This window comes from Onychomys torridus, chromosome 14 (genome assembly GCF_903995425.1).
Source record: "Onychomys torridus chromosome 14, mOncTor1.1, whole genome shotgun sequence".
NCBI lineage: Eukaryota > Metazoa > Chordata > Mammalia > Rodentia > Cricetidae > Onychomys > Onychomys torridus.
This window is the reverse complement of record NC_050456.1, coordinates 49,297,062-49,324,457: the sequence shown is the minus strand read 5'-3', so window position 1 is coordinate 49,324,457 and position 27,396 is coordinate 49,297,062. Positions and strand designations below refer to the sequence as shown.

Genomic DNA, 27,396 nt, shown 5'->3' with positions numbered 1-27,396 from the left:
GCACCCACATAGTGGCTTACAACCATCCATAACTCCAGTTCCAGAGACTCTAACACCCTCTTTGGATCTCCAAGGTCAGGGCTCGAGGTAAAGCAGAGGGATTTATCACCTTCTTTGAGAATATGAGTACCCCTTCCTTCGGGGTGCTTTGGTGGAGAGGAGCCAAGGAGAGTCAGGCCTCCCTCCTACCCTACCAAGGAGAGATAGGAGGTGGGAGAGGAGTACCATCACTTCCCACCCCGGGGGAGTGCAGCGGCCCCAGGCTGGGTGGCCATGATGTGGTAGATGGATTCTCGGAAGCGCTGGTCTCGGCTTAGCCGCTTGGCCACCTCCTTTAGTTCTTCTATGTTGTTGGCTTCTAGCTGGGAGGTCATGAAGGACTGGGATGGCTTCACTGGGGAGACACAGACCAATGCCTGGCACTCCCCCATGCTGAGCCCTCCCGCCCTCCCTCGGCCAGCCCTATGTGCTGCTGAGCCTCGCCTGCCCCCTTCTGCCCAAGTCTGGTAGAGCCAGGTTCAAGGACATCCTACCCAGCCTTGGCTGCTTGTTCCCAAACCAGCCCTCTTCCTGCCTTGTCGCTGCCGCAGCCGCCGCCAGCCTGTGCCACCCGACCCCCCAAAGGCACCCGAGTGAGTGCTCACTGTCATTCCAGGAAGTACTGGACCGGCGCCGGTGGAATCGGCAGCTCTTGATGCGGCGAGTGGCTGCCTTGTGGATGTACACGGAGTTCTTCATGATGACCGGCATCTTGGCCTCAAGCTCCGCATTGCGGATGCACTCTTCGAAGAACCCTGTGGTGATGGGAAGGAACAGTTGACTGCATCTTTCTCTGGACCTGTCCTTCCCCTCCTAAGTACTCATTTGGTCTGGTGGGAGACATGTTGGTCTATCCTTTGTAGAACTCCGTTCCCCCCTCAGACCACAATCTGTTAGCTCTCATAGAGAAGATCTGCTGGGAACAGAGCTCTGAGCTTTTGAAAAGAGGACAAAACTTCAGGCTTTCCTCCCATACCCTCACCCCAGGTCCAGCTGCCACAAAGAGGCAGTGCCAAAGGGACTCCTACAGTCTGGTGTCTGGAGAGGGGATTCTAGGAAGGACTGCTTCACACACGCAGGCCCCGTTCCAAGTTCTAGTAGGGCTGGGCCCTGGAGGGAGGCCTTACTTTTCAGGTGGCTCACATCAGCCCGCATCCTCTCTTCCTTCTCCTTGTTCCGAACCTTGGAATTGAGCCCTTGTTCCAGGCTCCGCAAGGCTGCCTCTGCTTCACGAAGCCGTCTCTCCAGGTCCATGCGTACCTTCACCTCAGCCTAGACGGAGGGACAGGCAAGAGGGAAGCCGAGTCCGGGAAGCAGTTCCACCTCCCCAGAAGCCTACCGTGGTGGTTTGTTTTCTTTGCGAATTGAATCAGACTTAGGATCACCTAGGAAACACACCTCTGGTGTGTCTGTGAGGGCATCTCCAGGAAGGTTTAACTGAGGGGAGAGGGTGCACCCTGAGTGTGGGTGGTACTGTCCCATGGGTTGGAGTGCCGGACTGAACAGAAAGGGAAGGGGAAATGGTATAGACTCATCTCTCTGCTTCCTGACTCCAGACACAATGTCACAAGCTGCCTCATTCTCCCACCGTCAGGATGTCCCTGTCATGACAGACTACGTCCCCCAAACCATGAACCCTCCTCCCTTAAGCTGCTTTGACAGGAGCTTCATCACAGTAATGGGGAAAATGGCTAGTCCACCTCTCCTGATCATCCTGGGCTCAATGGGCTTGGATGGAAGTTTCCATATCTTGGTTCCATACCTTACCCATGACCCAGATGACCGGTCATGGCCCTGTTCCTAACACTTGTCTACAAGTGACAGAGAGATCGTTACCTCTTGTGATAAACCCATCCCTGAATCTGGCTATCTGGACACACGGGGAGAGAAGTTTAGGGTAGCTGTGAAGTACAGGGGTAGGCAGGAGTCCCGGGCAGTTTGGAAGGGCCCAGAGCACAAGGCCCCTGCAGGCTGGCTGCATACCTTGAGCTCCCTCTCGGCCTGCTGCTTCTCTGCAGTCAGCTCCTGAAGCGAGTTCTGCAGAGCTTGAGACTGGCTTGAGAAGAATTCCCGTTCCTCCTCCAGGGCCCGGGAGCGTTCCTCATTCTCCTTCATCCTGTGGGCGGGAGGGATGCTTACCCAGTGCTCGCCTGCAAAGGGAGGTGCCCCTGCTAGAGACTCCTCCTGTGGTCCAGTCAGACAGGCGATGAGGGGGTGGTGGTATGGAGTAATGGGAGACCTAGGCTTAGAGGTTCAGGGATTGCTACTTCTCTGACCTCAGGAAGTCTGCCAATCCCAGGGAGGCTCAGTTTCTTCCTGGGTCAGGTAGATAGAAGCTAAGGGAACCTGCTAACTGGCCACAGGCACTGTTCTGAGGACTTGATGCTGCTCTGAATGGTTTGTCGAGGCAGCTTTGGGAAAGCCAGGTCATGGGCAAAAAGGAAGTAAGTGACCCGTCTCGTCAATGACAGCTGGAACTCAAGTCCAGTTGTATAGCTTGAGGGCAGTCGCAGCTCCCAAGCTGCTGGAGGACCCTGTGGTCTCAGGTGCCTCACCGCTTCTCTGCCAGAAGCTTCTCTGCCAAAAGCTCCTGCATCCTCTCTTCGATCTGCCTGAGGTTGCTATGGAGACCATCACTGGCAAGCGGCTGCTCACTCTGATTGGTCGATGGCTGTGGCTGGTTCTTATCTTCCTCTAGCATCTCTAGGGTTTTCTTCTTCTCTATGGAGAGTTCCTGGCGCAAAGGCAGGGAAGGTGGGAAGGAGCAGGGGTTAGTTCTCTAGCATGGCTGCCCTGGTCTCCTTGCAATTTCAGGGAGTGATCTACTCCTCCCTCAGTCCTCCATGATGGACATTTCACATGCCTCATTCCAAGATCTCCTTCCTTACAACATGGCCAGGTTACTCCTTTATCAAGACAGACAGACAGACAGACAAGGAGGAACCCAATGCGACTTCCAATAGACATGGTACCTATCGGGGCCAGGTCCCAAGGCCTCAGGGCAACATGACCTTTTGAGGTCCTTGTTCCTCAAGGAGAAAGGAGGCTCATGTAAAAACACCACCCATCCAAGAGTGCATCTTGAAATTCTCTGCATTTATTAGTCAGGATTGTAACACTCCAGTGAAATTCTGGGGTTGGAAACATCCATGGTGACCGCTCCTAATACAGGGAAAGCTAAACCAGCCCAGGCTCTAGTCACTCCAGGGAGACTGAAAGTCTTGTAGCCTTCATGCACTCCATGGATTCAACTAGGGTGTATGGTCCCAAGCTCACTTCAGGTGCTGGACATTGGGAAACTGTGAAGACATGGCCGAGTACAGACCACAGTTTCAAAAACACAACCCAGAGTGTTAATCCTACAACAGATGGGCAAAATGCATGGGAACAGAGCAAATACCTACCTAGAAGAATCAAGGAAGCTTGACCAAAGAGATACTTTAGCTGATTCTGAAGACAAATAGTTCTCCAAAGAAGAGATGAAAAAGGTATGTTGTGTAGAAGTAGGTAGAGGTGTTGGGGATCAAAAAGCTTGTTTTCCTTAGGGACATGAGCTCAGTGGTTGGAGCAGGGGATGGAGGGGCAGCAGGGGAAAGGCTGGGGGTTTGTACTTGCATGCTATGCTAAGAAGTTTGCTCTCTGTCCTTGACACATGCTGTTCGTTCCTCCCCCTGTCCGTCTCATCTATCAGATGAAGGTGACCTGGAAGTTGATTTCCCTTCATGCTCAATTTCACTGAGGAGCAGCTAAGTGAAGGAACCACAGGAGGATGTGGTGGGTGACTCCACCTCTTGCTCTAATCAATACTGCCTCTGGTATGAGACCAGCACTACAGAAAGCAGGTTTCCTGAGGCCACGGTCGTCATAAGGGCAAGGTAGAATGTTTGTTCTGGATCTGGGAAGGACCAGTCCATGCTTTGGGTTTCATGTGCCAGTTAGATTTCCCAACCATCCACAGACAGGGTCCTTTAGACAAGCTCCTCCTCATGCTTATTTTCCTGTAAGTACCTTCCCTAGGAAATACTGAGAAATCCAGTATTATGTAGCCCAACCCGCCAACTTGCCTCCTGGGCAAGCAACCCTCTCACCTCCAGTGTGCGCTGTAAGGATTCTGTGAGATGCCTCAGCTCCTTCTTCTCTTGTTCCACACCCTTGAGGCATCTTGCAGTGAGTTCTAGCTCCCTGTGGGGACGGAGAGCTGGAATGGCAGTGGGTACCCTTCCCAACCTCTGCATCCGGGCATGTTTCTGTCATAGCTGATGTGGCTCAGTAGGGCCCCTGGACAGCCAGTGCTCTGCAACACTGGCTACCGAAAAGGCCGCAGAGTCAGGGCTGCAAGGAACGCTCAGCCAAATGAGGTGGATTTACTTACCAGACGGAGGAAGGCCCTGAAGCCAGGAACTTAGCTCCTAATTCAGTGTCTAACAAGTACTTGGTGTTTTACTTAGGGAGATCCTTTTACTTATACACTAACTTTAAAAATTAGGAAAAAGAGTCTCTGTATTTCTCCCTCCCCCAAACACATATCTAAATGATTCCCTTAAATAAGGTGGTCTCGAGTAAGTGTTTCACATAGTCCATGTGGTGGTGAAGATGATGATGATGGTGGAGATGGTAGTGAGGAGGGTGATGTCGGTGGTGTGACACCGAGCACTGTAAACCATAGAAGCAGTCTCCAAATTCTGGATAGACTACATCCCAGTCACCTGGTTTGGGGATACATACCTTCATGAGATTATAACGCAATTAGTGCTTATCATGGGCAACTAGATCTGTAAATAGTCATCAGACTAAAGATCCCAGTGTGTCATGAACTAAAAGGTGAAAGGATTCCAGGAGAGATGGACAATGTTGGGGGTTTTTGTGGGCTGCACTTCTGGACAGGCCAGCTTGCTGCCGTTAACTTGGGTAAGTGGCTCTCACAAAGGTGGGGGTGGGAGGCTTGTTCCTTGGAAGAGGTTAGCCTGCACTCACCCGTGTCTCACACTTTTGTTCATACCATGGCAAGAGGCCATTATCAATGATTGGAAATGACCTACTGGGGGGGGGGGGGACATACTCAAGACCTGGAACATTGGCAAGACCAGGCCATACGAGGTTTCCTGGTAAAGCTCTCTGCAGGTCTGGCTGCACATGGGTCTGCCAGAGCTAGAAAATCCCCCTGTTGCCCATCCCAGGGCCAGGACATCCTTGTTCTCCCCTCCCTTCCCCCCCTTCCCCCCTTCCCCCCCCCCCGTTTCTCCTTCCAGGGCCAGGACATTCGCCCCTGTTGCCCCTCCCAGGGCCAGGGTACCCACTCCCTCCTCCCACCCCCCCTCCCGCTGCCCCTCCCGGGTCAGGGCATGTCCACTGCCCGCCCCCAGGCCCGCCCAGGCCCGCCCCAGGCCCGCCCCAGGCCCGCCCCCAGGCCCGCCCCCAGGCCCGCCCCCAGGCTCGCGTCACCTCTTGATCTGCTCTTGCTCCACCCTCAGCTCTTGCACCACCTCCTCGAACTGCTGCTTCTCGGCCTCCAGCACCTGGTTCAGACGTTCAAGCTCCTGAAGAGAACCAGAGAAGAGGAAAGTCACAGGAGATGCAGGGCCCCTAGGCTCAGGACGGTTCCTCCTCTCGCTAGCCCAGGGGACACTCGAGAATTTGGCTCAGTTTAGGGCGTAAGGGCAAACTTGTAAATCCCAAGGAGCCATTCAGTGGCATGTGGTCTCAACTAACCAAAAAATGTGATGAACCTGGCCCATGAAAACGGTTAGCAATGATCCCAACAAGGGTCCTCTGACAGATATGACTGTAAGCCTGGTTGTGGTTCCGCTGGACATCACTAGGGGCTAACATCCCAACGTGAAGGGGTTATTCCTCAAGCATGGACCAAAAACAGAACAACCCCGTGGAGTGTGTATTTCCAGGACACAGAATGGCATCCGGTATAGTGGCAAAGCGAACCCAAGAGTCGGAGAATAAGGTTTTCTTTATCTCTAGGGATGGCCAGCTTCTCTCTCCTCAGACCTACGAGAGTGGGTGTATCTGAAGACCCAGGACATGTCCTACCGGGCTGTAGCAGTCCCTTCAGGGAAGCCAGCCAGCCTGAATGTTTCCCCCAGCAAGTTGGAGCCTCTGGGCTAGAGGTCCCGTCTTCCCTGGATCTGTAGCAGGTGGTATTAGGGATCCATCTCATGAAGTTTAGCTTGCGGTTTTTGTTTTGTTTTTGTTTTGTCAACTGCTTTGTTTTTCCACATTTTATGTTGTGGGAGCATATTGCTTCTGCAACTTCTTTGTTCTCAAGCCTAATGGCGTCCTTGGTAGGGGATAGCACTGCCTATAGAGGGCGCTGTTACCACTGGCTTTGAAGACATGCAGAAAGGGAATTAAATAGATACAGGGGAGAAGTCTCCTTTTAATCAGCACGCCTAAGTTTCTTTCCCAAGTAAGTTACTTCTTTCTCATCTAATCTCTACTGGCACGTGGTTACAAACTGCCTCCGTGTGGTAAATGCTGTCCCCACCTGGGCTGCTCCCGGAGTTCTGATGCTCCGGGGCACATGCACAGCTCCAGTACACTGGCTGCGGATAGCGGGGCTTGTGGGAGTAGCTGGGGCTGATGCAATGTGAGCAGGAGGGCAGATATCTTTTGAGAAGATGGTGTATGGTGGGCTATGGTTCCTTTCCCCTGGCATAGGTAGGGGTCCCCTTAGCCTGGATCCTCACGAATGAGGACACATGAACAGAGCTCCCGCCAGCCCAAGTAGCTGTGTGATGAGAAAACACATTTGTGCTGTTAAAAGCCATGGGCATGGGGTTGGAGATTTAGCTCAGTGGTAGAGCGCTTGCCTCGCAAGCACAAGGCCCTGGGTTCAGTCCTCAGCTCCAAAAAAAAAAAAAAGAAAAGAAAGAAAAAGCCATGGACATATGGGGGCTTTTGGTTGCTGCAGAAGCCATGACCTAGCCATATCTATATTTGACACATCTTATATTAATAAGATATAAATTAAATTTGTATTCTTGCACATATTCCCCCCCCTCCCTTACAACTGAAGAAAACTTCAGACCTTAAAAAAAGAAATATGAGGCTGGGTGGTGGCGGCACACACCTTTAATCCCAGGTCTTAGGAGGCAGAGGCAGGCAGATCTCTGTGAGTTTGAGGCCAGCCTGATCTACAGAGCAAGTTCCAGGACAGCTAGGGCTACACAGAGAAACTCTGTTTCAAATAACAACAACAACAATAATAATAATAATAGCAATGTTAAAAAAAAGAACTGTGAAACTCTCTGCTTTAATATACATGGTGCTGCTGGTGCTGAGAACCTCTCTGGCCACAGAGTCAACACACTTGACCGATTCTCCTCTGGTGGTGTTTGTCAGTTGTGCAAGAGCTGTTGAGAGGCCCAAAGAACTCACTAGCCAGAAGCACCTGAGCTCCATAGTGGCTCTCATAGGTTCCAAGGCTGCTGTTTCAGAAATGATCACCCAGGACTCAGTAGAGGACTCCACCTCCAGCCTCCCTCCCTCAGACTCCCGGGAAAGCTCCCTGGCCCTGCAGTTTACAGCCTTCTCCCTTCACTTGTTATCACAGTGGAGTAGCTTCCGTTGAACTGTCAGTGAGAGTCTGAAACTCAGACCTTCCCTCCCTAGTGCCCAAGCACCTCGGGACCCTAGCAGATGCTAGGCAGTGTCTCTAAGAACATTAAAGAGAAAAGTATCTTTGAACACAATAGGACAACAAACACAACCCAGCCATTGGGCTTTCTTCTCCACTCAGAGGTCCCAAGCATGTGTGATAAGATGTTTCTGCTTGTGTCAATGACTAGCTATGCCCAGGGAAGCATGTTCTGCTGCCTCAAGGGGCCAGCAGAATGGGTGTCATGAACCAGAGCCATCCTGCACCAAAGCAACTTTAAAGGAAGTTCAGTCTTCACGGGATGCTCGAATCCCCTGATGATTTTCTGCCAACAGGTGGTCAAGCTTGGCTTGAGTATCTCATGGTAGAAAATCGATTTCAGCGTTGAACAACCCAGAGAAAGCCCCACCCTCTGCCAGCTCTGTCGGCCCCCCCCCCCCCCCCCTCTCTAAAAGCCAGATACAAAAGCTTTAGCGAGTGATGGAAGGTTTTGTGGAAATCTTCACAGGGAACCAACAGCAGGGCTCAGTTCATTCATGCATCAGCATTGCTCCTCTCCCACCACCTCTGACCTTGCTCAAGCTCTCTCTCCCTTCAGCAGCTGCCTCACCCCTGGCCTTTATCACAATCTCTTCCAGGCTCTCTCTAAGTCTCTGAGACCTGTGGGACCCAGTCTACAAAGCAGGAGCTAGCACATATAGTCCAAGCCAAACAGAAGACCCGCAGGGCCGAGAGCAGCAGCCAGCACCTGGTCATTCCAGATTGCTCTAGGTGGAGAAGCAAGCAGCCCATGTTGTCCACCAGTTCCATTTCAGCCCAAATCTGCCTCCCTCCCAGCCTCCCTCACCGAATCTAGCTTCTCCTTGGACCATCAAATAAGACTAATTTCTTTTCCCTTCAAGTATTAAAAAAAAAAAAAAAATTCTGTTCCCAAGTTTCCTGTCCTCCAAGCAAAACACATCTTGTTTGCCATGCTTCACAGACCATGATTTCTGGTCCTCAATAAAACTAATTATACCCATGAAAAGAATGCAGCTGCAGGAACTCCTGATTAGGAAGCCTTAATACAAGGAGGATTCTTTGCAAGTAATTGACAGGCTCAATGCAATTCCAGCAAAGAGCCCAGTGAGATTTTTTTCTCGTAGTTCTATTCGTTCATGCTACATCTATTTACCAAGTGCATACTATGTTCCAAGCACCTGCTGGGCTCTGCATGGGGGATCTGAAGATGTTCTTATGGAGCCTATGGTCTAGTGTGGCTACTAAGAAGCCCGGACCAGGATTTTAGATCAAATGTAGGAATCCAGTATTACTAAAATAATCTGGTATCTCCGAGAGTACTACAAAACAAGATACATGTCCTGCAGGACAGGGACCCAGTTCCAGATCAATCTGTCCCAGATGGAAGTAGAATAGAAAACTCCATGGAGGTGGGAAGAGGGGTAATCGGTTGATTCTTGAGCTGAGAGACAAAGGTAGGTAGATAAATGGGTTGGAGATTTAGCTCAGTGCCTTGCCTAGTTAAGTACAAGAGGAAAGAACATTCCAGGTGGAATAGTACATACAAAGCCCCTGTGGAAACATGCTGCCTGGAAGAACCAAGCCAGGCCCATATGAAGCATGAGAGCAAATAGGATGAGCGAGAGGCTGGGGTTGGAGATGCAGGGAGGCTGGCAAAGGAGACACTGTAGGCCGTGCAGGACCTCAGGCTTAGGTGGGGATCTTTTGTTGTTGTTTTCCCCGAACAAAATAGGTATATACCTATTTTCTTATTGAAGGACCGACCCTCTAGGTTGTTCCAGGTTTCAGCAATTATGAATGGAGCCATTATAAACACTCATAGATAGTTTGTTGTGTATGGACAGACACCATCAGTTCACCTGAATAAGTAACAAGGATTGTTATATTTTTCCTAGACTTAGGTCTCAATATCTAATTTGGTGGGAGAGTTCTCTTGAAATCACTTCTTAAGACCTAGACCAGAGAGGGGAGGGAAGTTCAAGCACCACCCGAAATTAGGAAGCACAGTCTTTGTAGAGTTACCAGGAGGGTCTCACAAGTTCACTAATGTAAATGGCTTGCCATTAGTAAGTGCTTATCAAGTGCCATCCAGGTCAGGCTTTTAATCTCAGGGCTCAGAAGACAGAAGCAGGTGGATCCCTGTGAGTTGGAGGCTAGTCTGGTTTACATAGTGAGTTCCAGGCCAACCAAGGCTACACAAAGAGACCCTGTCACAAAACAAGATATAATACACAGTTTGAAGAGATTCTCAGAACCAGAGTCAGATAGTAGGACTGTTAAAATGATCAGATCAGGAGTTAAAAATAAAAAACAAACCCAACTGTGGGTTATATGCTAAGGACTTTAATAGAAAAAAATAGATATGTAGAAATAGATGATTAATATATGTGGGAAGATGGGAATTTCATACACACACACACACACACACACACACACACACACACACACACACCAAATACAAAATTCAAAACACAAGACAATTAGTTAGACAACGGCCAGGCGTGGATGGTGTGCTCTTGTAATCCTGGAACTCAGGAGGTGGACACGGGAAACAGAGATGATCAGGAGTTCAAGGCTGGCTTAAACTACATGTCACTCTGCCTCCCCAAGCAAGCAAGCAAACAAAAACGCAAAGGAAAATAACAAAGCCACACTCAGAAAGGATAAAGAGTGTCTCTGCCGAGAGAAACTTCCAAATACACCAGAGAGCGTGCTTTTCCTGCCGTCCCACGTGTGGACAAGATAGGACATGGAGTACACCATCAACTGGCAGCTGCCTATGGGAGAGCGCTCAGAATAAAACACTCCTTTTCAACAACTATCTTTCAATTTCTAGTCTCCAGATCTCTGAGAAATGGATTGCTCTCACTGAAAGCACTTGGCCTGATTTTGTCATGGTGGATAAACTTCTAGGACTGGCAAACCACACTGTTTAACAGTGGCATGTTCCACATTATTCCCAAGCTTGCATAGACCATTCATCAAGAGAGCCTGGCCTCCACAGGAGCAGACACTCCTTAACAAATTTAAAAGACTAAATACCGTATAACATTTGCTCTTTTTTTTTTTTTTTTCAGGTTCCACACGAATGTGCGTTCAATGTGAAGGTGTGAGAGGGCAGCCCCCTTTCCGGCCGCATATCATTTGCTCTTACTCAGTAATGCAATTATACTAGAAACTCATATCAAAACAATAGCAAGAAGAGCCACAAAGTGACTGGAGATTAAACAATGTATTTCTGAGTGACGTGAGTTGAAGAAGTGATTTCAAGAGAACTCCCCCACCAAATTAAATATTGAGACCCAAGTCTAAGAAAAATATAACATGGCTGGGCGGTGATGGCGCACGCCTGTAATCCCAGCACTCAGGAGGCAGAGTGGATCTCTGTGAGTTCGAGGCCAGCCTGGTCTACAGAGCTAGTTCCAGGACAGACTCCAAAGCTACAGAGAAACCCTGTCTCGAAAAAACAAAAAACAAACAAACAAACAAAATAAATATATATATATAACATTCCTTGTTACTTATTCAAGTGAACTGATGGTATCTGTCCATACACAACAAACTATCTATGAGTGTTTATAATGGCTCCATTCATAATTGCTGAAACCTGGAACAACCCAGAGGGTCGGTCCTTCAATGAGAAAATAGGTATATACCCAGATAACAAATTTATTCAACTCTGAAAAGAAACCAGTGTTCAAGACATACAAAGGCACAGTGGACATTTCAATGTACCTGACTAAGTGAAAGATGGTGATCTGAAAAGCCTACATGGTGTATGACTCCAACTCCATGACATTCCGGAAGAGCAAACCTTTGGAGACAGTCAGAAGATCAGTGGTTGCTGGGGTTAGTGGTGGGAGAGATGAACAGAGGGAACACAAGATTTTTAAGGCAGTGAAACTATTCTCTGTGATATCACAATGGTGAATTAGTGGCATTTTCTATTTATCAAAATCTACAGAATGTGATACACTAACAGTAAAGCCTGCTGGGCGGTGGTGGTGCACTTCTTTAATCCCAACACTCAGGAGCAGAGGCAGGCAGATCTCTGTGAGTTTGAGGCCAGTCTAGTCTACAGAGTGAGATCCAGGATAGCCAGGGTTACACAAAGAAACCCTGTCTTGAGAGAACACCCCCCCCCCCCCCGCCAAAAGAGTGAAGCCTGATGGAAGATACGCCCAGGCAGCTCTCTATGCATTCTTGGCTAAAAACACTTAGGTTAGGAGTTCCAGGCTCTCTGTGACATGTGGAAAATGCCATGGCTACAGGTACATGGCCACACCATCCCATGGCTCATTTCCCTGAATTCTAGTCCGTGTGGCTTCTCAGCAACCCAGAAGAATGCAGAGCAGCTGTTACTTTTATTAAGCATTAGAGATGAAGAACACAAAGTCCAGAGGAACCAGACGACATTCACATCGTGAGTGTTGAAGCTAAGACTCTGCCAGGTCTCCTGGCTGCAGATTCTGAGGCTCCCTCTGGGTCTGGCTATCCCCTAGAAACCTCATACATCACCAGAAGAGCCACTTGTCTCTGGGGTACAGAATTCTTTCAATGTGGCCCCAAACCCCTCTGCCAATCTTTGATCTAAAATAGGAGGGGAAGGTATTGGGGATGAGTCTACCTATCCTACCAGTGAGCTAACTAAGGAAGAAGAATAGGCACAGTGACTCAGTGTGGCCAGACCAGGAGCAGAAGCTGAGCTCTGCTTCTGGTCTAGAACACATCACTGACAGGGAGCTTAAACCTAGTATGGTTCCCTTCCTGCTGCCTGCTCCAGGAATCCCCCACCATATCAACATCTGGGCTTTCACCTTCCATGTATTCTGTAGCCGCCAGCGTCCCACTTTGGTGCTGTGGCATGAAGCGCGGCCTGTGTGCCCTGGGTCTCCGTTGCCCTCATTTCCAAGCTAAGACCTAGATAGTGTGTCTAAATTTTCCTTGGGCCAATTTCTGCCCCAGATTCAACCTCTGTTGGCTAAGTCTCCTCTCCCCATTGGGGGCTGTGTCTCCCACATCATCCCATGCTGGGCCTCCCAAATCATCTGTCCTTAAAGTTTCTGACAGTATATCAAAGTCTCATTCCAAATGCATGCTATGGAGAAGAGGCCCAAACTCTAATGGGATACGTATGAGAGTGTACGGACCTTAGGGCTCAGACTCTGGGGGAAGAGAGGCAAGGCACTATGGTTAGGCCAGTTCAGGGTCCTACTCCTTCACCTGACTTCCTGAACACCAGGCACACCAGACATGCATGCAGACAAAATGCCCATGCACATAAAGTGTTTTTTAAAGACACAAAACCCTACTTTCAACTCCCTATCTCATAATTAAAATCTTCAACCTTGTTTTTCTTTTCTTTGTAATCAATGAAAAGACTCTAAAGTCTGTTTGGAAGAATAAGTGGGCACAGGGGGTGAAATTTTGGAAGAAGACTGAAAGAGGATTGTCCTCGTGGTTTGAAATTAAGCCACAATGTAAAGTTGCAAGAGTCAAGTCAGCTCAGTCTTGATTCTTTCCATATTACCATGCTCTCAGCCGAGGCTGGGTGCTGTAACAGGACTCGGAGGGCTTGGGGTCCAAAGGAGACTTAGGTTTCTTGACTTCAGGGCACATTTTAGAGTCTCTTGAGGGGTGGTGGGGAAGGAGCTGAATTCCTGAGCTGAGTCACAGCCAAGCACTGAGCTACAGCTGATGGCCTCAGCCCTGTGGCTGGCCTGAAGGAGGACAGTGAAAAGAGACCATGCTGAAGGAAGTGGCTTGGGTCAGTCTCCTCTATGTAGGCTCCTCTGAGCACCACTTTGCAATGCCAGGCCTCACCCAGGCAGGAGTGGCCCATAATTAGTAATAACACGAGCATAATGCTAAGAAGAACAGCTAGTCACTGAGCACACCCTGTACACACAGTGTGTCAAATGCTTTCGATGTAACATCCTGCTTAACCTTTATAGCATCCCTAAGAAGTTGGGGTTTATTATTTTCCTCGGGTTTTTGGATGAGAATATTGACAGGCAGAGAGGTTAAGTAACTTGTCAGGGATCATCCAGTTGGAAGGGCTGAGGTCAAATACAACCACAGGAGGTTGGCTCCAGGTTTCCCTCTGCTTACCACATGCCCTACCCTTCAGGTATGGGAATGGAGCAGATTCCAATGGCTCAATTGAGACAAGAGTGTGCCTTAAGTTTGTGCTGAGCCTCCACAGGGCTAGTGTTGTTGATGCCAACAGAATGAACGGATGGATCTCTGAGGTTCTCAAACTCCATCACTCTTATGTACCAGAAGTCCCCGCCAAAACTGAGGCCATTACAACCTCCTGCGGACACCAGCAAGCTGCTTATGAAATGTTTAGATGGCTTTGTCTCTAAGACCTGCTCCTCACTCATTCTTTTCCTGAGGGTTCACAAGAGAAATATGCTTCCCACCAAGATGCCACTGCAAGGTAAAGACACTGTCATCTGGTGGCCTCACTGCTCCATCCCGTCTGAGATCTCTCAGACAAGTCTCTGGATGCCTAGCACCTTCTCCCCAAATACATACACCAGCACCATCCCCCAATGCAGTGGTTCTCAACCTTCCTAATGCTGAGACCCTTTATTACAGTTCCTCATGTTGTGGGGACACCCCCCAACCATAACATTATTTTTGTTACTACTTCATAACTGTAATTTCACTAATGTTATGAATCACAATGTAAATCTCTGTTTTCCGATGGTCTTAGGTCACCCCTTGTGAAAGGGTCATTCAACAACCCGTCAAAGGGGTCATGACCCACAGGTTGAGAAATGCTGCCCTAATGCCAGCCATGAGGGGGAGTTGAGTCTTTCTGCACAGTCACACTATGTGCTTACCTCTCTCTGTTCCCTCTGAAGGCACAGTTCCTCTGTCTCCTCCATCAGCTTATCTGCCAAAGCAAGCACACAGTCACTGAAAACAGCTCAGGGGTCCTGAGGGTAGGGGCCTTAGGTGGCCTCTGTCACCTATGCCATCTCCCAGGGGAGAGGTCTGCACTCCTAATCAGGGGTGGGGTCCTGTTCTGCTGAACTAAAGCTGTCTCACTGGGCCAAGCTGCCTTTTCGGTCATCTGCCCTGTTTCATGCATCCATAGGTCCACAGGGGACTTGACCATGGAGGATGGAGGCTTAGGTGGGTCTTTGCAGTCTCCTACTGCCCACCCCCCTAGTGCCTGGTTAGTCGGAGAGGGCACTTTCCAGGTGAGGGAGGGCTGCTTAGAGCAGACAGAGATGGGCCAGGGCCTGAGATGTCTCAGCAGGGTTCCCGGAAGAGGATCAACCCATTCCCATCATCCCCCAACTGGGGGTATTTAGCAGACAGTTAGAGCATGGGGTCTGGGGTCTTGCAGCTAGGTTTAAAGTGGGTTTGGTGAGGAGATAGAGAGGAAAGGCGTAGGACCTAGGACTCAGGCAGGATATTTTTTTTCCATTTTTAGATCCTTCAACTGAAGGCCTGACACATATACACACACCCAGGGATTTCCCCTTTAAGCTGATCTCCATCCCACCTCTAACACCTGGGACCATTTCTATCTCTTCTTTAAGGAGCAGGAAACTGAGGCTTATGGAGACTGGGGTGGCCTACAGATCCACACAACAGACAGGTAGGTGACAGGGCTGGGTCTAAAGCCAAGCCTTTGGCCACCAGTCTCTTCTGCCTCTAGCTCTCTGATCAAAAAGATTTTTTTTTAATCACATCATCAAGTGCTCTCGGTGTCAAGCTCCCTTCTGAGCCCCAGAGAGACCTCCCGTACCACTCCCACCAAGTCCCTCTCCATCTGTCCCTCAGGTCCCCAAGTGCCGCCATCAGGAAACTTGGGATTCCATCTCACCCTGTAACTAACCTAAATATTCCTGCTTTTCCTTCGCCAGCTGTAGCCCCTGTGCCTCCAGGCTTTTGATCATAGCTTCTCCTAGCTGGGCATTTTTCCAGGTCCTGGGGAGGGAAGATGGATGGGAGAGAGAGGAGGAGAAATACAAACCGTTAAACCAGGAGGAGGGCCCGGGGAGAAGGAGACTGTACGTTTTCTGTGCTAGCCCCTCCTCTGCCCTGCAGAATCCCAGCTCAGTCTGGCACCCAGGGCTCTGGGCACGCCAGCAGCATTGATCAGTTACAGTAACTGGAGGCTGAGATTGCAAAGTGGGCCACAGGGACAGAGCCAAGAGCACTCACAGAGGAGGGGAGGGACTGCTTCCCTTGCAGCTTTCTACACACTGCATGCCCACCACCTGACTACAGACTGGGCACTCGGTGTTATTGGTTGGGTTAGAAGCATGGGCTGGTTTCAATGGGCATAGGCTATGTTGGTCAGGTGGTCTCTGTGATTTGCAAACACCATCTCTGGTCCTTACTAGGATTGGTTACAGGTCTGGGAAGGCAAAATGGACGTACTGAGGTTCTAAATATGAGGAGTGATGATTGACTAAGTCCCAAGAACTGGAGGCTAATAATGTCCACATCTGCCACCTGTCACTGCAGACACCTTCCCAAACTCACCACTTAGGGCACCCTCACAGATGCTCTACAGCCTGAGCTGTCTCTTCCCACACACCCTAGCCAGCTCCCATGGCCCTGTCTCAGGACCCAGCAGAGAGGCAGGGAGGCAGGGCCAGCCTAGCCCATCCGCTCTCATCCTGGCCCCTCAGAGGCCCTGCTGGCAGACACTTACACCTTCCCAGACTCCTGCAGCATCTCGAGCCATTGTGTCTGCTCAAACTCAGACTCGGCAGCCAACAAGACATTTCCCTGCCGGGGGAAGAGGAGCCAGAGTGAGAGGTGTCCACTCCAAAGGAAAGGGAGGTGATTCCTTCTCTTCTCCCCACCCCCAACAGCCCTGACTGTCCTCTCAGGCTAGACTGCACAGGGCTGTTCCCAGGGGATCAAGACAAAGATGCTTTGCCCTGTGGACCCTGGGCTAGGGGAAGGTCCCCACTCACATGGAAGTCCTGATGTGAGATCTTCATGGCGTAGGGCATGCTGGGTTCTTCTCTGGCCTCCACCAGGCAGCCGCCCAGTGGGATGACACCCTGAAGAAGAAGCAGAGCAGGAAGCTCCCACCCCACTCAGCTCACATCACTTAAGAGTCCTGGGAGGCTCCAAGAGAAAGCCAAGGGCTTGCCAAGGACCTCAGGCTGGACCACATCCCAGGGTTATGACACCAAGATTAAGACGGACTCTGTGGCTAAGGATGTGTGTGTGTATGGGGAGGTGGACCCAGTGCAGAAGCTACAGGGTGTGTCTTGAGCCCTGAGAGGATTTGTTCTCTAGATTCTAAGCCAAATCAAGACAACAGATAGTTTCCTGCCGTTCCCAAACGTCCCCAGTGGGCCCTCCCTCGCTGTGGCCCTGGAAAGGAGCCCCTTACCTTAGGATGGATATTGAAGTATTTATTGGTTTCAAAGCTCTTCTTTTCACTCTCGGAATAGTAAAGCAGAAAGCTTTCTTTGATGATAAAAAACCTATGGGGGAGGCGTAAGAAAATGGTGAGATCTTAGGGGTCAAGAACATCCTTGGGGGCCCTGGACTCACATGGGAGCCCATGGGGAGTTAGTGCACACTGCACATTGCACAGAGTGGTCTCGGATGGCCTCCTGTACAGGTAGTGAAGGAGGGGTGCCCGTGACTGGCGTCCAGGACTGGCCTCCTCAGCACAGTAGAAACCTGTTGTCCTGCTCGGGTTCCTTTACCCTGTGAACTATCCAGTACTCCAGTCATGTGGGAGCGCGTCTCCAGGTGTGGATGGAGGGAGGATGAGCCCCATGATTCTGCATGGGTGTTTCAGTACAATCGAATGGAATTTGAGTCTATTCTAGCAGGGGAAAGTTCAGAGCAGCGACATATTGGAACCTGCTAGGATAGAATCACAACGGCCAACAGCGTGACTCTCTTACCTGCTTAGCATTCGGTGACAGGACAGTGGTGACAATATAGGCCACAGCAGGAGTATTTGTACCGTGAAAATCAAATACAGCAGAACTACCCCCAAGAGCTTGTTATTAAACCATTCACTTCCAGTGAAGAGCTTGAGAAGATGCTGGTGGCATCGGGAAGTTAGAGGACCCCTGCAGGTTCTGTCACCCACATGATCTTTTCTGTGAGCACAGAGGCTTTGGGGCAGATTGGAGGGGCAGGACCACAGCGGCTTTGGGGCAGTGTGGAGGGGCAGCCAGAACAGCTGCAACAGTTCCCTCTCCCAAGGGAACTGAAGCTCAACTTTGTACTTTGGTGTGAGCTCATGATTTTATCTCCCCCCCCCCCCCACCCCCCACCCCCACACATTTTGAGATGGAGGTCTTGCTAAGTTGCCCAGGATGGTCTTGAACTCATAGACTTGAGCAATCTCTCCCATCTCAATGATGCATGGCCTGGTGAGGACCCTCTGCTGGAGATGCAGGCAAGCAGAAGAGCGCTGCCTCCCCGCCCCCATAATAGTGCCTCATGAACCCCTTCATATGTTCAGAGGGACTGTATCTGGAAACAGGATTTCTAGGAGGTAACTATAGTTCAGTGAGCTAATGATGAGGCAGGACCATGACCTAGTGGAACTGTGGCTTTACAAAAGAGGAACCTGGGCTGGAGGTGTAGTTAATGGTAGAGTGTTTGCCTAGCATACACCAAGCAATCTCTAGTACCACATAAACTAGCATGGTAGTGCACACCTATAACTCCAAACATTCAGGAAGTAGAAACAAGAAAATAAAGAGTTCAAAGTCATCCTCAGCTACACAGTGAGTTCAAAGCCATCCCTGGCTACATGAGGTTCCCAAGTGGCCCATGCCTCTAATCCCTCTAGCCCTAGCATGTGAGGTGGTATGAGGAGCTGAAACTACCTGGTAGAGAGATTGGCTTTCTCTCCGAATACAATGCCATAGGAGGGCTTTGAGCAGGAGTCACATGACCGGATTTACATTGGAAAAGGCTAGCCCGGGTTGCTGTGTGGGAAACAGATCATCCTGACACAGGAGGGGATGTACTAACAAGCTATTGCCACACATCACTGGAGGCAAGAGGTATGTAGAGTGGACAGAAGCATGTAGAGTTCCCAGGATCTCCCCAACACACAGGGTGTCCCCAGATGTCACTTCCCTCCTAAAGCAAGCACAGAAAGGCAGAGCAGATGCTCCAGGTGGCCTTTGCTCCATGGTGGCCACATCTCAGCAGGCTGAGAGTCACCATGGACTGCCACATGAGCCACACCTGGCACAGACCTGGAGGCAGAGGGTAAGCTCCTACCCACCATGGCTCATTTGACAAGATCCAAAAGACCTTTGCTTATCCAAGTGCCTTGGTGGTGGCCACTCTGGTGGATGTCTTTTAGCTTCTCCTCAGCAGCTGGGGCCCTTACAAGTCCATGCAAGACTGCGTAGAGAGGCATCCTCTTCTCACACCTTCCCTCAAAGTCACCCTGTTCGAGACACTCTCCTTCAGTATCCAAGGCTGGGCCAACCTCCTTTGGGCCCTGCAGAGCGGGGCAGCCAGTGTAAGGGCTGGTCACAGTCACCATTTCTACGTATTAGCTTCTATGAGGCAAGTTATGTGAGGATCAAAGAACCTGCCTCTCAGACCAGTGCTGGAGGCGGGCCCTCTCACTCCCACGTCACAGGTGAGGGAAGAAGGGCTTAGACATGACGTCACATACAAAGCCTTACAACTGCAGAAGAAGGATTGGAACTCAGGACCACCAGGCCTGCCTCCTGCTCCCTATATGGCTCATGGAACTGCTGTCCTGGCTCAGGACACACCCAGATTAGAGATGTTGGAAGCCACATTGCAATGGCCAAGGTGGGGGCTCCGCCAGTCAGCAGCAGTGATGGGGAGAGACATCTAGTCTTCCTGGGCCTCAGGTCCCACGTGCATGATAATTAAAGGCTATTTCTCGTGGCTGGGAGGGAAATGAGTCTGATCACATGAAGACTTGGCTCGTAGTAAACACAGAGGCCATGCTCGTGATTATTCTGATGACTGCTGTTCCTTATGGTTAAGTTCAGCGGCTTTGCTGCCGCCCTGCCCCTCTTCCCATTGTGCGCACACAACAGCTACTGAAGAGAACATGGCTGCAGCCCAACTGGCTGGCTGCTTTCCAAACACAGGCCACAGCCCTGTCCTCCTTCTTTCTGAAGTTTCCCTCATCTCCAGCGCCAACATCTGTCCTTGGAGAAGCTTTATTGTCAGCTTTTGTTTTTAGCCGTCCTGGGTTTGCAGGAAGCCTGGAGTCTGTGCATGGTAAAGGGTTCATGTCAGTCCTGGCTGCCTTCTCTCTCTGGTTTATTATTAATATTAATACTAAATAAATTTATTATTATAGCAACTCAGGTGGTCAGGCTGGTCTCAAACTCACCATATAGCTGATGCTGGCCTTGAACCTCTGACCTTTCTGCCTCCACCTCCTGGATGCTGTGATTATAGGCATGAGTCATCATGCCTGGTTTATGGAGAGCTGAGAACTGAACCCAGAGCGTCAGGCATGCTAGATAAGCGATCCACCGAGTCAGCCATATCCTCAGCAACACCCCCCCCCCCCATTATTTCACCTCCAGATGGAAGAACTTAGAAGTCAGGAAGGTATGCCCTTTGCTACACATATTTCATTGACATTATCTTATTTCAATGTCTCTAAGTGATGGACGGGCTGTTTGGTCTTCCAGGACATTGGTAAGAAAACGGAACCACAGTGAGAAGAAGCAACGGGTGAGTGGTAAACTCAGCGCTCTGTTGACAGAGTTCAAGGTCTCAGGTGCCTGTGTTCCCTGACGCCAGTCCTCCTCACCGCCATCACCAGCTGTCGACTCCCTTGAGCTGATCCCTGTGGTATGACTGCAGTGCTGCTCACTTGGCTCAGGTCACAGGCCTGTTACAGAGCCGGTGACTTAGCCAAGCAGGTACTGTGCTGGGCCCTGACAGCTTGGTGAGTCTCTGTCCCCAAGGAGCTTGAGCGTTGAGTGCAGGAGAGAGCGTGTGGAAAGAGAGGATTTTAAAATGGCTCATGTTTATCAAGCTCCGTCTTTGTACCAGGCCCTGTTTGAGCAACCACAGTTCATATAGTAATTCACTCACTGCTTATTCAGGGTAGGTGACGAAACTGGTATGCAGAGAAATTAAGTAATAAGTCCCAGATCACACAATGGGTAAATGGGGAAGCTAAAAACATAAAGCACTTAGCTATAGGGTGACACTGTCAGGCCATGGGGATATACAGCAACGTAGAAAGTACCAGGGGGATGCTATGACCCCAAGAAGCACCAGGATCCATTACTGTGACATTATAACTCAGCAGAGTGTGCTGAAGAATACACAGCCACTACCAAAGCACCAGGACCCAGAGCAACAAGGGAAGTTTGTGTAAACAACAGAAGCGTGGTCACCAAGGGGATGAATGCTCTCTAGACAGAGAGGGGCATGTGTAGAGAACAGTGTGCTCAAGGTTATCAAAATATGTCTGGTGTTATGTGCAGATAAGTGCTAAAGGGGTGGCCAGGGCATAGGGGGAGGGGAAGGAGAGAGGGTGGGTCTGTAAACAGGGGCTGAGAGCAGGCAGCATCCCCCCACACACACACCCCTTGCACAGATATCAAACAAGTCCTGGGAGGTCAATTTGTGGCTTTAGAATTAAGAGAGGAGGTCACATCTGGGCAAAGGGGTGAGCCATAGTTATTAGAAGGTAGAAATCAGCAGAGTATGCTGATTAGTTAGAGAGGAGCAGGGTGACCTAAGTCCGATGACACCATGGCCAGGATTTTAGCTTGAGTGACAGGATGGACACACAGATGTCATCTAAAGTGAAGGATTTTCACAGTGTGGCTTCCCTTCCCTTTACCCTGTCCTCTGAGTACAATAAAGGTCAGTGGTTGACACCGGTCTCCTGAGAGATCCAGTGGAGGCAGAGAAAAAATGTTCAGAGCAAAGATGCAGTGTATATCAGATAGGCCTTGTTAAAGAAGGACCAGCCCGGTGCTGGAGGGATGGCCCTGTGGTTAAGGGTACTGGCTACTTTTCCAGAGGACCTGGGTTCAGTTCCCAGCACCCACATGCCAGCTCACAACCATATGTAATTCTAGTTCCAGAGAATCCAATTCCCTGTGGCCTCTGCGAGCACTGTACGCACAGGATATACAGATATGCATGCAGGCAGAACACACACACACACATACACACACATACACACACATAGACACACACACACACACACAAGATATAAATAAGTAAAATCTCAAGAAGAAAAGATAATAAAGAAGTAGAAGAAGAAGCAGAGCCAGCAGCAAGCTAGTCTGGTCTACTGAGCTCTTCAATGCTCCAGTGTTTGGGGGTGAGGACCCCGGGGAGAGAAATTGGAAGTTGGGGACATCCTGCAGGGCAGAAAGGAGGAGGTGTGATGGGTAAGTGTAGAGGAGAGAGGGTCTCAGTAACATGTCTGAGTCTGGACCAAAAGACTGGCATTGCACACATATGGTATACATACACACAAGCAGGCATGCACATATAGATGTAAATAAAAAAACAAACCTAAAATCAACACACAAAAAACTGAAAAATAAAGTGTCAAATAAAATGGGCTTCAGAAAACAGAGGAAAGAGTCCATCTGAAAGTGCTCGTCCTTCGTGATGCCCCTCAGCCTCCATGATGCTACGCTATCAGTATAGTTTGCTCTGCCCACAAAGACCGTTTGTGAGAGATTAGAGGTGTGTGGCAGTGGAGATGGCTGGGTTGGGGGAGAGGAGGCTGAGGAACCAGAGTTCCTGACAGCAGGACACTTGAGTTCAACACCTCCTGGGGACTAGCGGAGACAAGATGCAGGATTTAGACTTCTGTGGGATTTTGATCTTGGAGCCAAAGTTATCTCACCCTCAAGAGGCTACCCAAGGTATGGTTTTCCAGCAAGGACAGGGTGAGCTGAGTCCTAAAGGTACCATGGTGGTCTCAGAAGGGCATCCCAGGTATCCCTTGCTGACCCTGGCTGAGGCCAAGTCCATCCTCCTCCTGTTCAGAGAACACAGGTCTTTTTTTTTGTTTGTTTGTTTTTTTGGATTTTTGAGACAGGGTTTCTCTCTGTAGCTTTGGAGGCTATCCTGGAACTCGCTTTGTAGACCAGGCTGGCCAAACTCATAAAGATCCACCTGTCTCTGCCTCCCGAGTGCTGGGATTACAGGCGTGCGCCACCACCGCCCAGAGCACACAGGTATTTGCATCTGAGTTTATGCGAGCCCTAGAGGAAGGAGAGGACCGTGGCCAATTTGCCTTCTAGACCTTTCTCGAAATTCTCCTTTCTCTGTTAATGAACACTTGGACCCCTTCCTTTCATTTAAACTAACAGTGAGGGCATCTCCCTACTGCTGTGTGGGCAAGGTGGGGGTCCTGGAGGCTCCCCCTAAGACAGACTCTGAGGAGGAGAGATTTTATAGAACTCAGCCAGCCACAACCAGTTCCGTCCTGTCCAATGGCTGGTTACGATGCAGCATGGAGCCTTCCCGGGCCTCTTCCCTCAGCTGCCCTCTAGAACATCGATTTCCCTAATGGTAAGTCTCTGCAGCGGTGGGTGTTGGCTGCCCTGTCCCAAGCCTTCCTGTGGCCACTAATTAGCTGAGGTCCAGAGACTGCACTTCACAAATGGGAAACTGGAGCCCAAAGGCCCTACTGGGAAGCCAGAGAAGGCTGGGCAGGGCATCAGGCTTGCTTCTATATTCTTTCTGACTGTTGCTGACTCAAAGGAAAATCCTGTGTGTGTGGGGGTGTGGAGGATGGGGCGGTATTCTCCTAGAGATGGGAACATGAACAAAGGTCTAGAGCTAGCAGGTCAGATGCTGTTTTCTGAGACCCAGAGGAGGGAGAGTCTTTGCCTTGTAACAACAGCTCCTGAGCAAGGAAGGTGTAAGAGGTGACAGTCTCTTCCAAAGGGTAGAGAACTTGACTTGGTACTGGAACTTATTGTTTTGACTTAGACTGGTTTTGTTTTGGGTGGCTGTTGGGACGAATGACGGAGATTCTCAGGGCCCCACCCCCAAGTGTCCTGGCCTCTACAACCAAGCTTTTAGCTAAGAGGTTTTCTCCGGGCACTGTGTCAGCCCCAAATCAACTGCATATGCAGTAGCCAGGTCCCCCTGTACCTACAGGGGAAAGGGGAGCCAGGGGACTCAGCCTAGGGGTCCAAGGCACCTACCACATAATGGATGCAACCAGGTGAAATTGCCTAGCAGGAAAAGTCATAAATGAGGTCAAAGAGTCAGATCCGATGGAGAGAGAAGCCTGCCTGAGGTAGCTAAGGACATTCTGCACAATAGCCCTGGCACAAGAAGTCCACAATAGCTCCTCCCTGGCTCCTTGTGCTGTGGTGGAGATTAGATGCTCCCAGCTCTCAGTGGCTGCAGTTCAGACAGCAACTCTCTCATATAACCTTCACACTGCTCCAAGCCTTCACTTAAAGTATCAGAGAAAAACTCAACTTGTGAAGGACTCAAGGGGGCCTGCATCCCATTAAATCCCCAAGAGAAATCAGCCAGAAATAATAAAAGTATATGGAACCAACTCTGCAAAAACGTGAAATCCCATCCACACCTCCATTTGTTCTGAGGTCTTACAGGAATATTAAATTATTCATCAACATCGAACATCAGAACTAACCACTACCACATGCACGTGATCTGTGGTCCTGAAGACATCCGAGGCACTCAGACTCCTGGTGTGGGATGGAGAAGGGGCTGTGGTCCAAGAATGGCCATATACCCTCCAGGAAAGGGCCAGGATGCAGTCTGAGTTTTCTAGACACCAGCAGTAAATCTTAGTGGGCTTGAGGATGAAAGCGGTGTAGAAACTGGTCCATTGCACTTGCAGACAGCTTTGGGAAGCTCCTGCAAGTCCAGGCCTGGTTCCCCATCTCCCGACACCTGTCAGGGCCGTTTGTATATAGAAAGCCAGGTTTATCTGGAGCCTTCAATTGGAGTTGGTGCTGAGAACCGGGCCAAGGTTGCTCTGGCTCTCCCCAACACCTCTCCAACCATCAATCCTTTGGACAGGACCAATCTACCCTCTCTCCCACTCCCACTTCAGGGCTGTGTGTGTGTGTGTGTGTGTGTGTGTGTGTGTGTGTGTGTGTGTGTGAGAGAGAGAGAGAGAGAGAGAGAGAGAGAGAGAGAGAGAGAGAGAGAGAGAAGGCATAGTTGGAGGGGTTGCCAACACAACTTCTTACAGAAGGTTTGTGGTTCTCTCTCCTGAGTCTTTCAGAATGGCCAGCCTCTGCTGGATAGAGAGTAGGCCCATCTCCCAGCCCACTTTAAGCCTCAACAAAGGGATGGAATTGGTTGTGGAGGTCTCTGCAGACTCTCTGGTTGGAGACGGGGAGTGTGCGTGTTTGGGGGGAGGGGATTCCTGCTCAGTCTGGCCCAACTTAACCTCAGTCTCTCTAGCCCATGTGCAGCCGAGCCACTTGGGACCTGGGACTCAGTTCATTCCTCAGAGAATTCCCGGCAACTATAGGCCTGTGATTCCATTCTAGCTCCAGCGGCCAATTAAAGTCGCATTTTGGGGACAGCACAGACAGAAACTGGCTGGGCGGGCCAAGGTCACAGAGGAAGGCTGAGGCAGGGCGGTGACTAGTGGAGTGGGAGGGGTCCTGAGGCCCGGGGCTCCCTCCCAAGGTGGGGAGGGTTGGGTCTCCCCGGACTCGGGGACAAACTCACCGCCTGGACCACTTGGCCGACGATCTCCCGAACGGCCGCTTCCACAGAACCCCGTAGAGCTGCACTTTGGTGCTGATGTCCAGCGCGTCCGCGTCAGCCTGCTCCAGGGACGGCGATGGCGACACGGAGTTGGACTTGGACGTGAACATCCTGTCTCGGAGGCGCTGCCCCGGCCGGGCCCACCGCTTTGTGGGACTGGAAGGGACAGGGAGGAGGACAGCGGGCAGCCGTGGGCACGACCAGCGAAGGCAGCTCCGGACGCCGTCGGGGCGCGTCCCTGCAAGCGGAGCGGGACGCCAAGGGGCTCGGGAATTGCAGCCAGAGGCTGGGACCAGGCTCGGGAGCGCCGCCGGCCGGGAGGGAACCCCGCTGGGAGGGCAGCTCGGCCCGCAGGCTCGCAGCATCCACTCCCTCCACCCCCTCCCGCGCGGGCAGCCTCAATTCTGGTGGCCTGGATTGGCTGGGAGTGGCAGGTGAACCGGCCGCAGGCCAGCCGCGAGCGCCAATCAGGGCTGGCGCCGGCTGCACAGCCCAGCTCAGTGAATCCGCACGGTCCCTGCTTGTGGCTCAGCCCGGGATTTGGCCACTGCACCTCCCCACCCCCAGCCAAGCGCCCAGTGCATTCCCCCAGTTCCTCAAGGTCCGTGGCGCCTACATCAAAACGCTGGCTAGGTGTGCTTGGTGATGGGCAGGAGACACTCTGCAGACACCTGCTTGCCTCTGGGCGTGGGCGTGGTGTTAGGGAACTGGGCTTGTGATTCCAACTCAGGCTTTAAATGGCTCTGCAAGCCGCTGGACCTGGTTTTTCTCACCTGAAAAGCAGAGGCGCTCCTACCTCTTGGGGCAGGCCGGTGGCCAGCTAAGACTTAGGTAAGTGCCCAAGGACCCTCTTCGAAAAAGTTTCCAACAAGGTTCAGGGCCCTTCTCTGTTCCCGCAGGTAGGTTTCGCTTTGCGCCGCCGCGTCTGCCTGGGCCAGCTCGAATTTCTTTTCCTGGTACTTGGCAGTCTGTGTCGGCATTTGGCACTCAGCGTCAATCTCAAACTGTCAATGCAGTTTGTGTTCGTGATTTATCTGCGCGCCTCCTGTGCTCCCTAGGGCTAGGTGCTCTGTCCACTTCCGCTCTCAGTGTGGCATTTGTTGGCCCTGTCACAAAGGCCTGGGGACTGCCTTTGGCCTCCTTCTCTGCAGGTGGAAAAGTACTCCAAAGGTGAAGAAAAGGGTTTGCTTGCATACCGGAGCCGCTCCCCTCCCTCTCCTCCTTCTAGTCTTTTCCGGGTTGAGAACCCACCGGCCCTCAGAGGTAGTCGTCATTCACCTGTGCCCTCAGTGAAACCACTTTGCTCCCTCAGGATCTCCGATCCCTCTGTGTAAAATGAAGTGAAACTGCATCAGAGCTTGCGAATAAATGGCTAGTCCGAGAGCCAAATCAGCTTGCTCAGACTTGATTAATTTGCCCTGAGCAAGCAACATTGAGTAGAGTTAGTATACCGTATCTCAAAGGCTCATTGGATGAATGCATACACCGTGTAACCATCACCCAAAGCAAGATACAGACCTTTCCAGTCCTAGCACCCTTCTCCAGTCAACCCACAAGCTTTCCTCACTTTTCACCATTCGATTGATGACTTACAATATTTGACCTGAATGCCCTAAAGGACATTCTTCAAAGACCTCACCATCATCATCTCGTGTTGTCTTACCTACCCAGCTTTTCTTCTCTATATAGTCTATAAGACTATTTTTTTTGTCTTACTGAGGATTAAACCTGCGGCCTGGTGAATGCTAGGCATTTGCTCTACCATTGAATTACACCTCTGGTCCCTTGCAGGTGCTCAAGCTTATAATCCTGATGCCTGGACACTTTTCTTACCTTAGGAGTCCTGCTCTTCTTAGATACAAACAACAAACAAAACTTGCACCAAGAGCTTTGGTATTGTGTTCCCTGGAGCACAATAGGACCTTGAGTGGTACGGATAAGACAAGAAAGCAACACGCACAGGCATGCGCTTTTCCAGGGAAGCAGGTGGCTAAGGCACCTGACTT

At 50.6% G+C, this 27,396-nt stretch overlaps 1 protein-coding gene across 1 annotated transcript; it reads right to left on the bottom strand.

Annotated features, from left to right (window-relative positions):
• Plekhd1 (pleckstrin homology and coiled-coil domain containing D1) lies at positions 1-25,811 on the bottom strand. Its single transcript, XM_036206486.1, has 13 exons — positions 25,352-25,811; positions 17,049-17,142; positions 16,621-16,710; positions 16,353-16,429; positions 15,528-15,619; positions 14,521-14,573; positions 5,482-5,576; positions 4,128-4,221; positions 2,595-2,773; positions 2,023-2,155; positions 1,167-1,311; positions 645-794; positions 1-394 (listed from the first exon to the last, which is right to left on the bottom strand). Exons 1-13 carry the CDS (start codon positions 25,753-25,755, stop codon positions 228-230), a joined length of 1,773 nt encoding a protein of 590 aa, XP_036062379.1. The 5' UTR covers positions 25,756-25,811; the 3' UTR covers positions 1-227.
• Between the last annotated feature and the right edge of the window lie 1,585 nt (positions 25,812-27,396).

Excerpts from the sequence above, each read along its gene's own strand:
- Plekhd1 (XM_036206486.1), bottom strand. The coding sequence starts at position 25,755 with ATGCTGCGAGCCTGCGGGCCGAGCTGCCCTCCCAGCGGGGTTCCCTCC. Across the intron at positions 17,143-25,351 it reads TCGGCCAAGTGGTCCAGGCG|GTTTTTTATCATCAAAGAAA; the intron begins GTGAGTTTGTCC and ends CCTCCCCCATAG. Across the intron at positions 5,577-14,520 it reads TTCAGAGGGAACAGAGAGAG|GAGCTTGAACGTCTGAACCA; the intron begins GTAAGCACATAG and ends GGTTCTCTTCAG.